The 12,899-nt window shown below is 38.9% G+C and overlaps 1 protein-coding gene across 2 annotated transcripts in view; it reads right to left on the bottom strand.

The window, feature by feature from the left end:
- The window catches only part of SLC25A21 (solute carrier family 25 member 21), a 508,849-nt gene that overhangs the window by 30,308 nt on the left and 465,642 nt on the right, over positions 1-12,899 (bottom strand). For both annotated transcript variants that reach the window (XR_002523324.2, XM_003901719.5), the window contains exon 7: positions 4,158-4,322. Coding sequence is in view for 1 of the 2 variants with exons in the window: in XM_003901719.5 (XP_003901768.1) it covers positions 4,158-4,322 (165 nt within the window). In the remaining variant the exon portion in view is untranslated. The remainder of the gene's footprint in view (positions 1-4,157; positions 4,323-12,899) is intronic.

Genomic DNA, 12,899 nt, shown 5'->3' with positions numbered 1-12,899 from the left:
CTCAAATATCATCACTTCCTCAGGGAAGCCTTCCCTGACCATCAGGTCTATACTGGGGGAATTGCTCCTTTATTGCTCCTAAATGTGAGTTTGTTTGTTTACTTGTTGTTGTCTGTTACATCCATTGCCTTGTAAGCGCTGGGACAGCTTCTCATTATTGCATCTCCTGGTGGTTGGCACAGGGCTTGGCACATGTTAGATGCTCAATAAATACGGGTTCAATGATGACTGAAAGCCAGGAGTCACACTCAGACCTGTTGACCCCACATTTTATGCACAACATTCCTCCCAGCCCCCAAACTAGCGGGCCCCAGTGCCTAGATCATTAAATCAGAGTACTGATTAATAAATGAATCACTTATTTACTAGTACTATCTAGTATATATTTACTAGTATAATCTGGGGATGGGAAGTGATATCTAATAGAGAATTCATTTGCCAAAGGAATCAGTGCTTTTAACTTGGAAGCTAAAGCTTGGAAATGAAATTCTGATCCATAATGGCACATTTTAGCACTGTCAAAGGAAGTTTGTGATTTAAAATTGTTAACAGTCAAATATATAGAAAGCAATGCATTAGCATTCTTCACTGGTGCAACACTACTGTTCAAAGAAGATTACAGTAGAATGTATTCAACTTTCACTTTTTAAAATAATGAAAGCCAGGCATAGTTGCTTATGCCCATAATCCCAGCATTTTGAAAGGCTGAGGTGGGAGGATCACTGAAGCGCAGAAGTTCAAGACTAGCCTGGGCAACAAAGGGAGATCCCAATTTCTACAGAAAAATAAAAAAATTAGCTGAGTGTGGTGGCACATGTCTGTAGTCCCAGCTACTCAGGAGGCTAAGGTGGGAGGATCATTTGAGCCCAGGAGGTGGAGGCTGCCCAGAAACACTGTTTCAAAAAAAAAAAAAAACCTAACTAAATAAATGAAAACTAAATAAATAAAATAATGACAAATCATATCTCAGTAAACTCCCTATTGTAGGATACTTTGGATGGGAGTGAGGAAATGAGGCATTCCAGTTACAGGTTCTCAGCTTGGTAAAACTTATAAAAACATAAAAAATTAATTATAAACCTATGATGAACAAAATGTATATTTTATTTAAAGATTTAGAAGATAGTTTTCAGGGTCCTGATTAATAAATGAATCACTTATTTACTAGTATAATCTAGATGTGGGAAGTGCTATGTAATAGATAATTCATTTGGAAAAGTGCTGGTTGACATTTCACTGAATATCATTAGAAAAAATTGGGTAGACACAGGCTAACATTTTTTTTTTTTTTAATAAGATCTTGCCCTGTCACCCAGGCTGGAGTGAAGTGCCATGGTCATGGTTCACTGCAGTCTGGTCCTTCCACGCTCAAGCAATCTTTCCACCTTAGTCTTGCAGGCAGCTGGGACGACAGGCACTTACCACAGCACCTGGCTAATTTTTAAAATTTTGTAGAGACAGCGTCTCACTATGTTGCTCAGGCTGGTTTTGAACTCTTAGCCTCAAGCAATCCTCTTGTCTCAGTCTGCAGAGTAGTTGGGACTACAGATGTGTGCAATCACACCTGGCTAATTTTTTTTTTTTTTTTTTTTTTTTTTTATCTTTTTTTGTAGAGATGATGTTTCACTATGTTCCCTGGGCCTGTCTCAACTCTTGGCCTCAAGCAATCCTCCTGACTCAGCCTCCCAAAGTGCTGGGATTACAGGCTTCAGCCACTGTGCCAGTTTAGGGTTTTTTTTTGTTTTGTTTTGTTTTTTTAACAATTCAGAACATTTAATAACTTAAGTGTATTGATTAATTGTAGAATAAAGTTTGTACTTGTGGATTTTCTTTTTTAGCATATGACCAAACATACATCTGATTAATCTTTTTTTTTTTTTGAGATGGAGCCTCACTCTGTTGCCCAGAATGGAGTGCAATGGCACCATCTCAGCTCACTGCAACCTCCACCTCCCAAGTTCAAGAAATTCTCCTGCCTCAGCCTCCCGAGTAGCTGGGATTACAGGCATGTGCCACGATGCCTGGCTAATTTTTGTAGTTTTGTAGAGTGGTTGTCTTACAGTCTGAAAAACAGAGTTGGTTTCATGGGTGTGTGACTAGTGCTGTCGTGTGGGGCCTGCATTTAGAAGAGATGAGCCCCATGATTGGTATAATGCTCTACTGTCACTATTTTGAAATTCTTAATAAGTTCTGAACAAAGGGCTCTGCATTTTCATTCTGCTCTGGGCCTTACAAATTATTTAGCAGGTTCCTGCTAAAAAAAATCTCAGTGTTTTGAGAGCTTCTTTGTGTCATCCAGAAACAAAGTGTTTATTGCACTCATATTCTACACCTTGACAAGAGAAGAACTCTGAGGGTCCCTGGAATCAGAATTGTCAGTCACTAGGGGGGTCTATATACACTGGCCAATCAGCGATTTCAGACCAAAAAAACATAAGCTTCTACTCAATAAATGAGATTTCCAAATACAGTGAAATCTGGTTAACAACTTTGGTTAGTGAAGTGAAGCAATGCCAACAGACGGTTAATGTGGAACACATGGTGTAGATTCAGCTGTTATTTGAGAAAAGTCCTGGCCTTTACTAGAATATGGGGGATAGCTGGGCAAAGATAGGTACAACTAACTTTACTGAACAGTCTGGTCAGCCATACTAGAAATAGTTTTATGATTTAAAAAAAAGTCCTTCAATACTTTTCTACTAAGAAAAATGGAGAACTGGACCCCTAAGGGAAACTGCCTGCTTGTGAAAAATGTTACGCCAACTGGTGCATCCAGGATTGCAATTTTAATTGCAAGCAAGCAATTTGATGGTAGGGAAAAATTCTGTGATACTATGGCTTAAAAGCACATCCTGTGCTACTTTTATAGTGCAGAAGTTGAAAAAGGCTGTTCGTATCTAAGTTACCATTTAAAAAGTTATTATTATGATTATTATTATTTAGAAATAGGGTCTTACTTGGCCGGGCGCGGTGGCTCACGCCTGTAATCCTGGCACTTTGGGAGGCCGAGGTGGGTGGGTCGCCTGAGGTCAGGAGTTTGAGACCAGCCTGGGCAACAAGGTGAAACCCCAGCCATACTAAAAATGCAAAAAAAAATTAGCTGGGTGTGGTGGCAGGCACCTGTAATCTCAGCTACTCGGGAGGCTGAGGCAGGAGAATCTCTTGAACCCCAGAAGCAGAGGTTGCAGTGAACTGAGATTGCGCCATTGCACTCCAGCCTGGGTGACAAAAGTGAAACTTTGTCTCCAAGAGAAAAATTAAAAAAAGAAAGGAAAAGAAAAAGAAAGAAAGAAATAGGGTCTTACTCTGTCACCAGGCTGGAGTGCAGTGGCGCAACCATAGCTCACTGCAGCCTTGAACTCCTGGGCTCAAGCGCTCCTTCCACTGCAGCCTCCCAAGTAGCTTGACTATAAGTGGACACCACCATGTCTGGTTAATTTTTTAATTTTTTGTAGAGAGGTCCCATTGCGTTGCCCAGGCTGGTTTCAAAACTCCTGGTGTCAAGCAATCCTCCTGCCTTTGCCTCCCAAAGTGCCTGGATTACAGGTATGAACCACTGCACCCAGCCTATAAACTATCATTTCAAAATAATAATATTGAAGATGATGATAATAATTATCATAATTGTTATTTTGCATCAAAATATGATTCTAGAAGAATCGATTCATTACCTACCCTAATTAACCTAGATTAAAAATTAATACCCAGGTGAAATTTAAATTTTAGGCCGACAATTTCTCCTTGTGAGTTTAAAACTTATTTAAAATATAAAACTTTCAACTTTCTTGAGAAAGTTATACTCCTGAGACAAAAAGTAAGTAATAATATAGTTTCTAGAAATTCCTATTAGTAATAAAGGGAAAGCACTCAGTTGTAACAATAGCTTCTTCAAGAAGATAAATTTTGGTGTCAGACTTGGGTTCAGTCCTCAACTTTACTGTTTACTATGTGAGCCTGGGCAAGTTCCTTGATCTTTCTAAGCCTCCGCTTCTGGATTTGAAATAGGGACAACAGCACTCAATGCAGATGTAAGGATTGAATTAGATAATAGATGTAGGTGTCCAGCACAGTGACCGGGACAGGATAAACATTCTACAAATGGAGCTATCTCACTGATAGGATTTTTCCTCCAGGATTTTAATTTATTAAATAGTTACCTTATTGACAGGAATCATGTTTTTGACATTGTAGTAGAAGCCAAAATAAACCATGTTGAAAACTCCATGTCGTCCCAAAGTTGCAGTTAATCCTTTGTTGAGGCCCTGGAGTCCCCAGCCTTCCTTCTTAATGATTTGTCTTGCATAACCCATAGTGGATGGTTGCTGCAGAAGAGAGAAGCAAAGCCAGAATGACCATCTTTGGGACTGTGGAATACAGTAAATTACCGTATTAACTTCCCTTCAAGCCAGAATTATTAGGGACTTTTTCCCCCCAGCTATGAATAATCATGCCTAGATCTGTGTCTTTTAAAATCAGCAAACCCAAGAAGCAAACAAAATTGCATGCATAAAAACAGGCTTTAAAGAAAAGATTGTTGGCAAAGAACAAACCATTTTGATAGAATTAGTGAAACTGATGTTATAACTATCATCACTTTCAACATGTAAGTAATTATATCCAATTCTGAATTATTCACACTAATGAAGGAGATTAACCATATAGATAATTTGGTAATCCATAACTGCACATTATCCAAAAGGAATTTGTATTTGGCTCCTGAATCCAGTGTATTTACCTTTCTAATTATGTTTTTCTAAAGCTAATGTTACAGTCTTGATTCTATTGCCTCAAAGGTTGAAGCTAGCACTATGTTATAAATTGGCCATAGATAAATAGCTGTTGATTGTACACATCCTCAAGCAGATATGCAATCAGTGTGTGTATCACTGCTGTGATAAATTATACATAAATGGTGTTGGGAGTACTCGGTTACCACCTTGAAATTACTCCTTTCCAGTCCCCTGATTGATTATCCAAGGCTGAAATGTCCTGACTGCTAGAATCCAGTCTGGCTGAAGAGCTCACCGCTGTTTACCCTGAGATTTACAATTCGTTACAATACAATTACAATTCACATGGGTTTTAAAAAAATGTATGAGTGATTGTTTCTTTTTTTGAAGGTACTGTACAAAAGATATCTCTCTCATATTTTCACTGAATAATAGGGGAAACTGTTTTTTTTTTTCCACCTATGAGGCACACACTGACATGACATTTGTTTGATATTTCACTGAAGCAGGTTGTTAGAGTGGTCGTGGCAGTCTGGCACACTTTCAGACTAAAAGTATTTTCTTATCATGTGCAATTAAGGCTACATCAGCAGAAGAGAATAGAACAAATCCCATCAAGGCTTTTCTTCCAGTCTGCATTTATAATAGCTATGTAATTAATGTGAAACATTTAAATGAGCTTGTTTAGATAGTAAATCCTATAGTTTTGGCTGATAAATGGTTTGAAGACTCTAGCTACACTCAACTTCATCTATTAATTTAAGGGAGCTAATTACAATCAATTACAATAAGCTTATGAAAACTCTTCTTTGTAATATGAAAAAACCATGTGAGAATACATCTTAAAACAGTAAGACAGGAAAACCAAAAAATTTTCTGAAGGTTAAAGTTTACTTTCTGTTTGACAACATGAGATTGTTTTGTGTTTCAGCACATTGACTTTCATCCCCAAATCATTATTTTTGGGTTTTCAAAAGAGAGGACAAGTTGAGCAGAAACTCATTTTTGTTGTAAAGACCCTGGCAGTGCTGAGTAAACTGCCCAAGTACTGCTGTCTTGCTTCAAGAAAGGCAGTCTAGGGGTGGGGGAAGGAGAGGACAGCTTTCCTGGGGCTGGGAGGAACAGGACAGAGGTGAGGCTGCCTGACCAACACAGGTTCTCCCTGCACCCAACCTAAACCTTTTCTCCATCCTCACTCCTCTGAGGTCCTGAGGGCATGAGGGAGGAGGAGCTCCAAGGCCATCTAAGTTTTAGAGCAACAGAGAAACCAATGGCGCTAAAATAAAATGCAAATAACAATGGCTTTCCCTAAAAAAAATGGGTGTAAAGATGTTTCTATTGTTTAAAAGTGTTAGTATGCTAAGTCATTAGAATTAGGATGACTAAACTAAGTATTAATTTGGATAGCATCTTTGACATCATTTTGAGAAGATTTCTCCTAGATCTTGGTGAGAGTTGACAAATATTCAAATGGCATTTGCTAATTGTCCGTTTCCTGATTTTCACGGACTTGGGTGCTGTGTGTGTATAAGCAAACATAATGCATGGATTTTTTTTTTTTTTTTTCTTCTGAGACGGAGTCTTGCTCAGTCGCCCAGGCTGGAGTGCACTGGCGTGATCTCGGCTCACTGCAAGCTCCGTCTCCGGGGTTCACACCATTCTCCTGCCTCAGCCTCCCAAGTAGCTGGGACTACCGGCGCCCGCTGCCATGCCCAGCTAATTTTTTGCATTTTTAGTAGAGACGGGGTTTCACCGTGTTAGCCAGGATGGTCTCGATCTCCTGACCTCGTGATCCGCCCGCCTCAGCCTCCCAAAGTGTTGGGATTACAGGCGTGAGCCACGGCGCCTGGCCATAATGCATGGATTTTAAACTCAAGTGCTTTGTTGAGTTTGAACTCTAGTTGTCAGTAATTAATCGAAGAGTAGTATAGTAATTGGAAATAGGAGCTCAGAGCTAGACAGTTCCAAGTTTGAGTCTCAGCAATACCACTTGTACTTTGGCAAGTATTTTATTCTCTCCGATTAATTCTCACTTTATTAATTTGTAAATAAGGATAATGATAGAATCTTCCTGAGGTTGGTGGCTTCTGCAGTGGCTCAAACCTGTAATCTCAGCATTTTGGGAGGCTGAGGCAGGAGGAGTGCTTGAGCCCAGGAGTTCAAGACCAGCCTGAGCAACACAGTAAGACTCCAGTCACTACAAAAAATTAAAAAATTAGCCAGGCGCTATGGCAAGCCTGTGATCCCAGTTACTCAGGAGGCTGACTCAGGAGGCTGACACGGGAGGATCACTTGAGGTCTGGAAGGTGAGGCCGCAGTGAACTGTTTATCCTGTCATTGCACCGTGACAGGCTCCAGCCTGGATGACAGAGTGAAAGCGAGACCCTATCTCAAAAAACAAACAACAACAACAACAAAAAAACTTCCTCACAGAATTTTTGAGATTGTTGGAAGAAGTCAATGAACTTAGTCCATTGTAAGCAACTTAGTCCATTCTAAGCATTCACTATACACTTAGGTGTTAACAATAATGGCAGTTATGCTGAAAATCATAAAAATAGTTATAACAATAAAATGACAGGTAATTTCTTTGTTAGTTGAAGGCAGTGGCAACCAAAAGGTGGAGCCTGATTTGAGAGAGAGAAAGCTTCTTTATTTCTTCATTCCTTCTGGCTGTCCTTTCCTTTTCCAAGAGTCCCAGACCTTTGTGATAAAGTCCACCAGAAATGCATGCAGAATGCAAGACAACAGGTCTGCTTCCTCCGAGACTCAACCAAATTCAATGCTTGGGGTAGAGATCTTGTTCCAGGTATAGTGCCTCACCCAGGAGCTTTCCTCTCTGGAGCAGTAGATCCTATAAATTGGCCTCTTCCTTATCCCTCAAAGTGAGTACCCTGGCTAGGATCTCTGCATATGGGAGGAAAGGCTGGCAATGGAAAAGCACATGAGTTGGGCTTCCCCCTCTACATGGCTTTCCAGCCTACAGAGCACATTCATATATGTGATCAGGTAGCTGGAACACAGGAAGTGCTCAACACCTTTAGTCATTATCATACATGCTCAGTACTTTATGGTGTCATTTAATCCTCTCAATAAGTGTGTGAGATATGTCTTATCATGACCCCTATTTGGAAGATAAGGAAATTAAGACTTAGAAGTTAAGTTACTTGCCCAAGATTACAGAGTAAATGGTAACAACAGGTCTCCAACTGAGGTTCCTTGAACTCCAAATCTGTACTTTTACACTCTTGGTGGTTCTGCCATCCTAACATATCTGATTGCTTCTCTCAGCAACCTTGTAAGGTAGGCAGCTGGTATATCTCATTTTTCAGGTGAGGAAATCAAGGATTGTTAAGCAACATGCCTAAGATAAAATGCTGCTGATAAATGGCTTAAGCAGAACTCTGCATCTAACCCAATGTTGTTCTTTACACACTCATTCTTATTATACATAGGTAATAAGAGTTTCAGAGTTTGACAATCCAACTGATCTAAGTAACGATGAATAATAGTACAAATATATTTTTCTGGCAAATGGAGGCCTTGGGATAAAGAAAACCAGAACTCAATTGCCTATAAAAATAAGAAGTAATAGTATGATAGTGTGTTTTCTTTCTTCATTCAGGGACATTGTTTCACACACGTAAGCAAATATTTAATTAGAAAGGCAAAACACGACTTCCACTAGGATGCTTAAATAGGAAAATACAGAATAATTTTGACTAGATCTCTGTAAACACATGGAATTTTACTAAACTTATTTGATTATGGGGTTTCCATTTAAAAACAAAATGGTAACTAATTAGCAGCATCAGCCAAATGATTCCAATACTATCTAACCCAGCAGATCACCCACTAGCTCAGTTTCCTTCTAATATTTAGATTCACTCCAATTTTCATATTTAGTTACCAATTGTGGGCCAAATTGCACTCTAACTTTCCTCGTTGTACTTTCATTGACTGCACCCAATCTGAAAAGCATGGAAGAATAAGTGGATTGGGATGAGACTTAAATATTTTTGCTTTAATTTTTACATGAAGAGATATCCTGATGATTTTTATATTTACCTATGAGAGTATTCTATAATGGTTATGGGAAATGGAATCAAATTTCTGTTTAAAAAGTTGTTAAAAGGTTTAATTAAAAAAGCAGATCCTTGGCTGGGCACAGTGGCTCATGCCTGTAATCCCAGCACTTTGGGAGGCCAAGGAGGGTGGATCATGAGGTCAGAAGTTCAAGACCAGCTGGCCAATATGGTGAAACCCTGTCTCTATTAATAATACAAAAATTAGCCAGTCATGGTGATGCAGGCCTGTAGTCCCAGCTACTTGGGAGGCTGAGGTAGAAGAATCCCTTGAACCCGGGAGGTGGAGGTTGCAGTGAGCAGAGATGGTGCCACTACACTCCAGCCTGGGCGACAGAGCGAGACTCCATCTCAAAAATAACAAATACATAATTAAATAAATAAGGAGATCCTAAGTGAAATAAGCCAAATACAGAAAGAAAAATATCATATGATCACTTATATATAGAATCCAAAACAAAAAAGGTCAAATATGCATGTAGATAGAATAAAACAGTGGTTACCAAGGGTGATGCGAGGAGCAGGGAGAGATGAGGAGATGCAGGTCGAAGTGTGCAAAGCATCAGCAGGATGAACAAGCCTAGAGATCTAATGTCCAACATGAAGACTAGAGTTAATAAAATCGTATTGTACTGTTTTAGGGAGTTTTGTTAAATAAGCAAATTTTAGCTGCTCTTGCCACACACAAAAATAGTCACTATGTGAGATGATAGATATGTTAATCTGCTTCTCTGTAGTCACCATTTTATTATCTATTTGTATCCCATAACATCATGTTGCCAACATCAAATATATCTAATAAAATATATTTTAAAATACAAAAAAATGTTAAAAAGAGAGAGAGAAGATCCTTGGTATAAATGAAGCTTCCAGGCACCACTCTGGGGCACTGAATCCTTACTCTCTGAGAGCCCAGTACTACCAACAAATCACTGAGATGACCTGTGACAGCCCAAGTTATTTTTTCTGGAGTTCTTCCATCTGACTACTGACCATACCTGGCTCTGATTAGCTCATGAGATCACAGGCAGGATTTTAGGCAGCAGGCATTGTTCCCTGGGTAAATACCACTAAGAGTACGGCCAGTGGGTACAGGCTTGGGTGTGTCAGTGGATTTCCTCCATCTCTAAGGCCAAAGAAGAGTTCTAGGCACAGCATGTCAAAAGAAAGCACGCTCCACATGCATTCCTATGGAAAGGTGAACAGGTTGCATTTGAAAGCCAGTGGAATACGGGTGTTGCACCGGATTTCATCATATGGCTGAAAAGCAAACCGGATGAGACTGCACAATGGAGTGAGTGTCCATATCTGGGCCTTCAGAAAAACACTGCTTTGTTTAAAAAAAGGGGACCCAGTTGCTCCACTAAGGTAGGAAAATATGCTTGTTCTTCAGGAAATGAAGATCATCCATACTTTTCATTACTCAAATGAGGTCTTGAAGCATTTTCATACATTTGAAAAATTTAAAAATCAGAGAAAAACCTTCCTTTTATTTGAGAACAAAATGTAAGTGAAAGGAGAAGAATCAAGCTGAAAAAGTCCACATTTATAGTTCTCTTAGCTTAGATATTTCACAAATTCATCATTACAGTTTGTTTTAATAGGGCATGATTATGAACAAAAAAGATACCCAGATATAATTAGAGTCTATCCAGAGTGTATGTTGGATGAACAGGTCTATTTGCAAACAACCGGTGAGTGGAGAAGAATTTGCCATCAACAACCCCTCCCAGACACCGAACCACAAAGCTATGTCAATATCAAATTGCTATTCAATAGCTAGCCCTGGAGGAGCACGGCGCCCTGCAGGTGATGAAACGCTGATGCTGTGCCTTGCCCCTGCACTGATGGCAGACCTGGGAAGACAGAAGGTGACAGTGCTGTGGCCACATGGGTTACGACTCAGGAAAGACTGGCAACAAAGAGGAGGCTTTGCTTCTTCATGGTCTCATAAACACTTTTCTTTTGCTTTTCCCTTGAGCTTCTTAATTATCCAGATTTCTTTATCCCAATGAAAACAGTATGGTTGACTAGAAAGAGACATCTACGTTAATGTTCAGTTTCTTAGAGCTAACTTTTTTGGGCTTTATTTTCTCTACCCTATAAAATGTGGATAAAGCCACCAACCTTATAAAGAGAGATTTGAAATATCAACTGAGTGTGAGCATCAGAAAAAATTGAAGGGTTCACAGTGGCGACAACTGGGATAGGGTTAGAGGGAGATGTTGGCAAAAATCAACTAATTTTTCTTTATATAGCTCTGTCTTACTTGATTTGTTAAAAATTATGTCAATAATTCACAAAATTATATAAATATTTAAAAAAATCAAATAAAAGGAAAAAGTCACATAAGGCAAATTGCAGAGTGTCTGATATATAGTAGATATTCTGTAAATGGTAGCTATTATCATTACTTCAAAGTCTTGATTCTGAAAACAAAAATCTAGGGTTCCTGGCACAGTTGAATGGAAGACACATCTATTTTCTATAAATGATAATAGAGAGACAACTTGGCTGCTGCTTTAGATATTATTGAAAGATAACTATAGGAATGGATTCATATGCATCATTTTCTTTTCTGCCCACAGGAATCATAGACTGGAAAGAAATAATTTCTGTGCTGAATTATTGCCAGGCAGTGTTTTACACAGTAATGCAGGAAAAATTTGAACTTAACCCAATACATCATCATGAATGTTGACATGCCCTTGAAGCTGGCTTCTCCCAATATCTGTAAACAGAGCCACACGCTCACTCTCTGTATAACTCAACTTCTCTCTCTCTCAAAAGAGATGATCACAAAACAAAGCCCTTCAATTTACTGTATCAACCTAAAGTTGACTGTATGTAATATAATAAGTTTAAACATTTGTTGATTTTCCATGGAGAACATACTTGCTAAACTTTGTAATATCATACATGATCTAATTGGTCGCTATCAGATTATTAAGTTCCCAGGATAAAGTGTGAAGAACTATATTTATTGGTGTTATCCCAAACCAGAACCAAACCCTGAGCTAATTTTAAAAAAAATTCCTGTCTTTAAAGATTTTACCATCAGTTACACATTTGCTATCTGTTCGTTGATCCTTAAAATTATAATCAGAGCAAGATAGAACACTAAGTATTTCTTTCTTGGGCTGAACATCTTTGAAGACTAAATGGAGGTAAAACAGGCTTTTGCAATTTCCTATAGGTTTAGTTTCATATTTGGGGTGAGAATGATTATGTTCATATGTAACACAGATAAAAAATGACAGACTAGAAGGAAAACCTGTGCCCCAGCCACACATCAGAGGCAAATCCTATAGACCTCAAGGGAAGGAAAACATAACCCTTTAGCCAAATAATAACTTTGAAGTAGATTTCAAAGTGGAGAGGAAAACTGGGAAACAATTCACACAAGATTTTGCTTCTGGGGAGAAATTCACATTTTTCCAGGCTAGCAGAGAGCATGCCAGCCAAACACCACTTGGCTTAGCACAACTAATAGGGGACTTCTAGTTCTTATAAATATACAGATAAAAACCAATGCAGCCAGTTTGGGGAGGTCCTGTAAGGACAGCAAGCTACAAAGTCACATTGGCAAGACTGGGTGTGCAAACCATCTCCAATAGGGAAATCCTTGGGCAAGCTTAGTCCCAAGCCAAAGAGACAACAGATCAGAACAACTCATTGCCTGGGTTTAGTTTGAAGGATGGGGGGAAATTTGGGTCTATCCCAATTTTATCCACACACGTTTTTACACCCAGTGAACCAAACCAGAGCATGACAAAGCTATGATTACTTTGCTCCCCACAGAAGGTCAAGCATATTTAAATTACAGACTGGTTTTCTTTATTCACTGTGAAGTTTACGCTACTGGCCAAGACTCTGGTATTAGAATTGGAGGAAGTGTGGCAGGGATTATAGTCTTTGACTAATACGGTGGTAATTTAAGAAGTGTAGGCAAGACAAGCACACCTATTAAAATAGTTATACATAAGCTGGAAGTATATGAGGGCAGTATCAGGAACTAAATTCACCACATTTTAAATTCACATTATTTATTTATTTAATTAATTTTTATTTTTTAATTTTTTAA

This window comes from Papio anubis, chromosome 7 (genome assembly GCF_008728515.1).
Source record: "Papio anubis isolate 15944 chromosome 7, Panubis1.0, whole genome shotgun sequence".
In the NCBI taxonomy this organism is placed as follows: Eukaryota; Metazoa; Chordata; class Mammalia; order Primates; family Cercopithecidae; genus Papio; species Papio anubis.
This window is presented reverse-complemented; position numbering and strand designations above follow the sequence as displayed.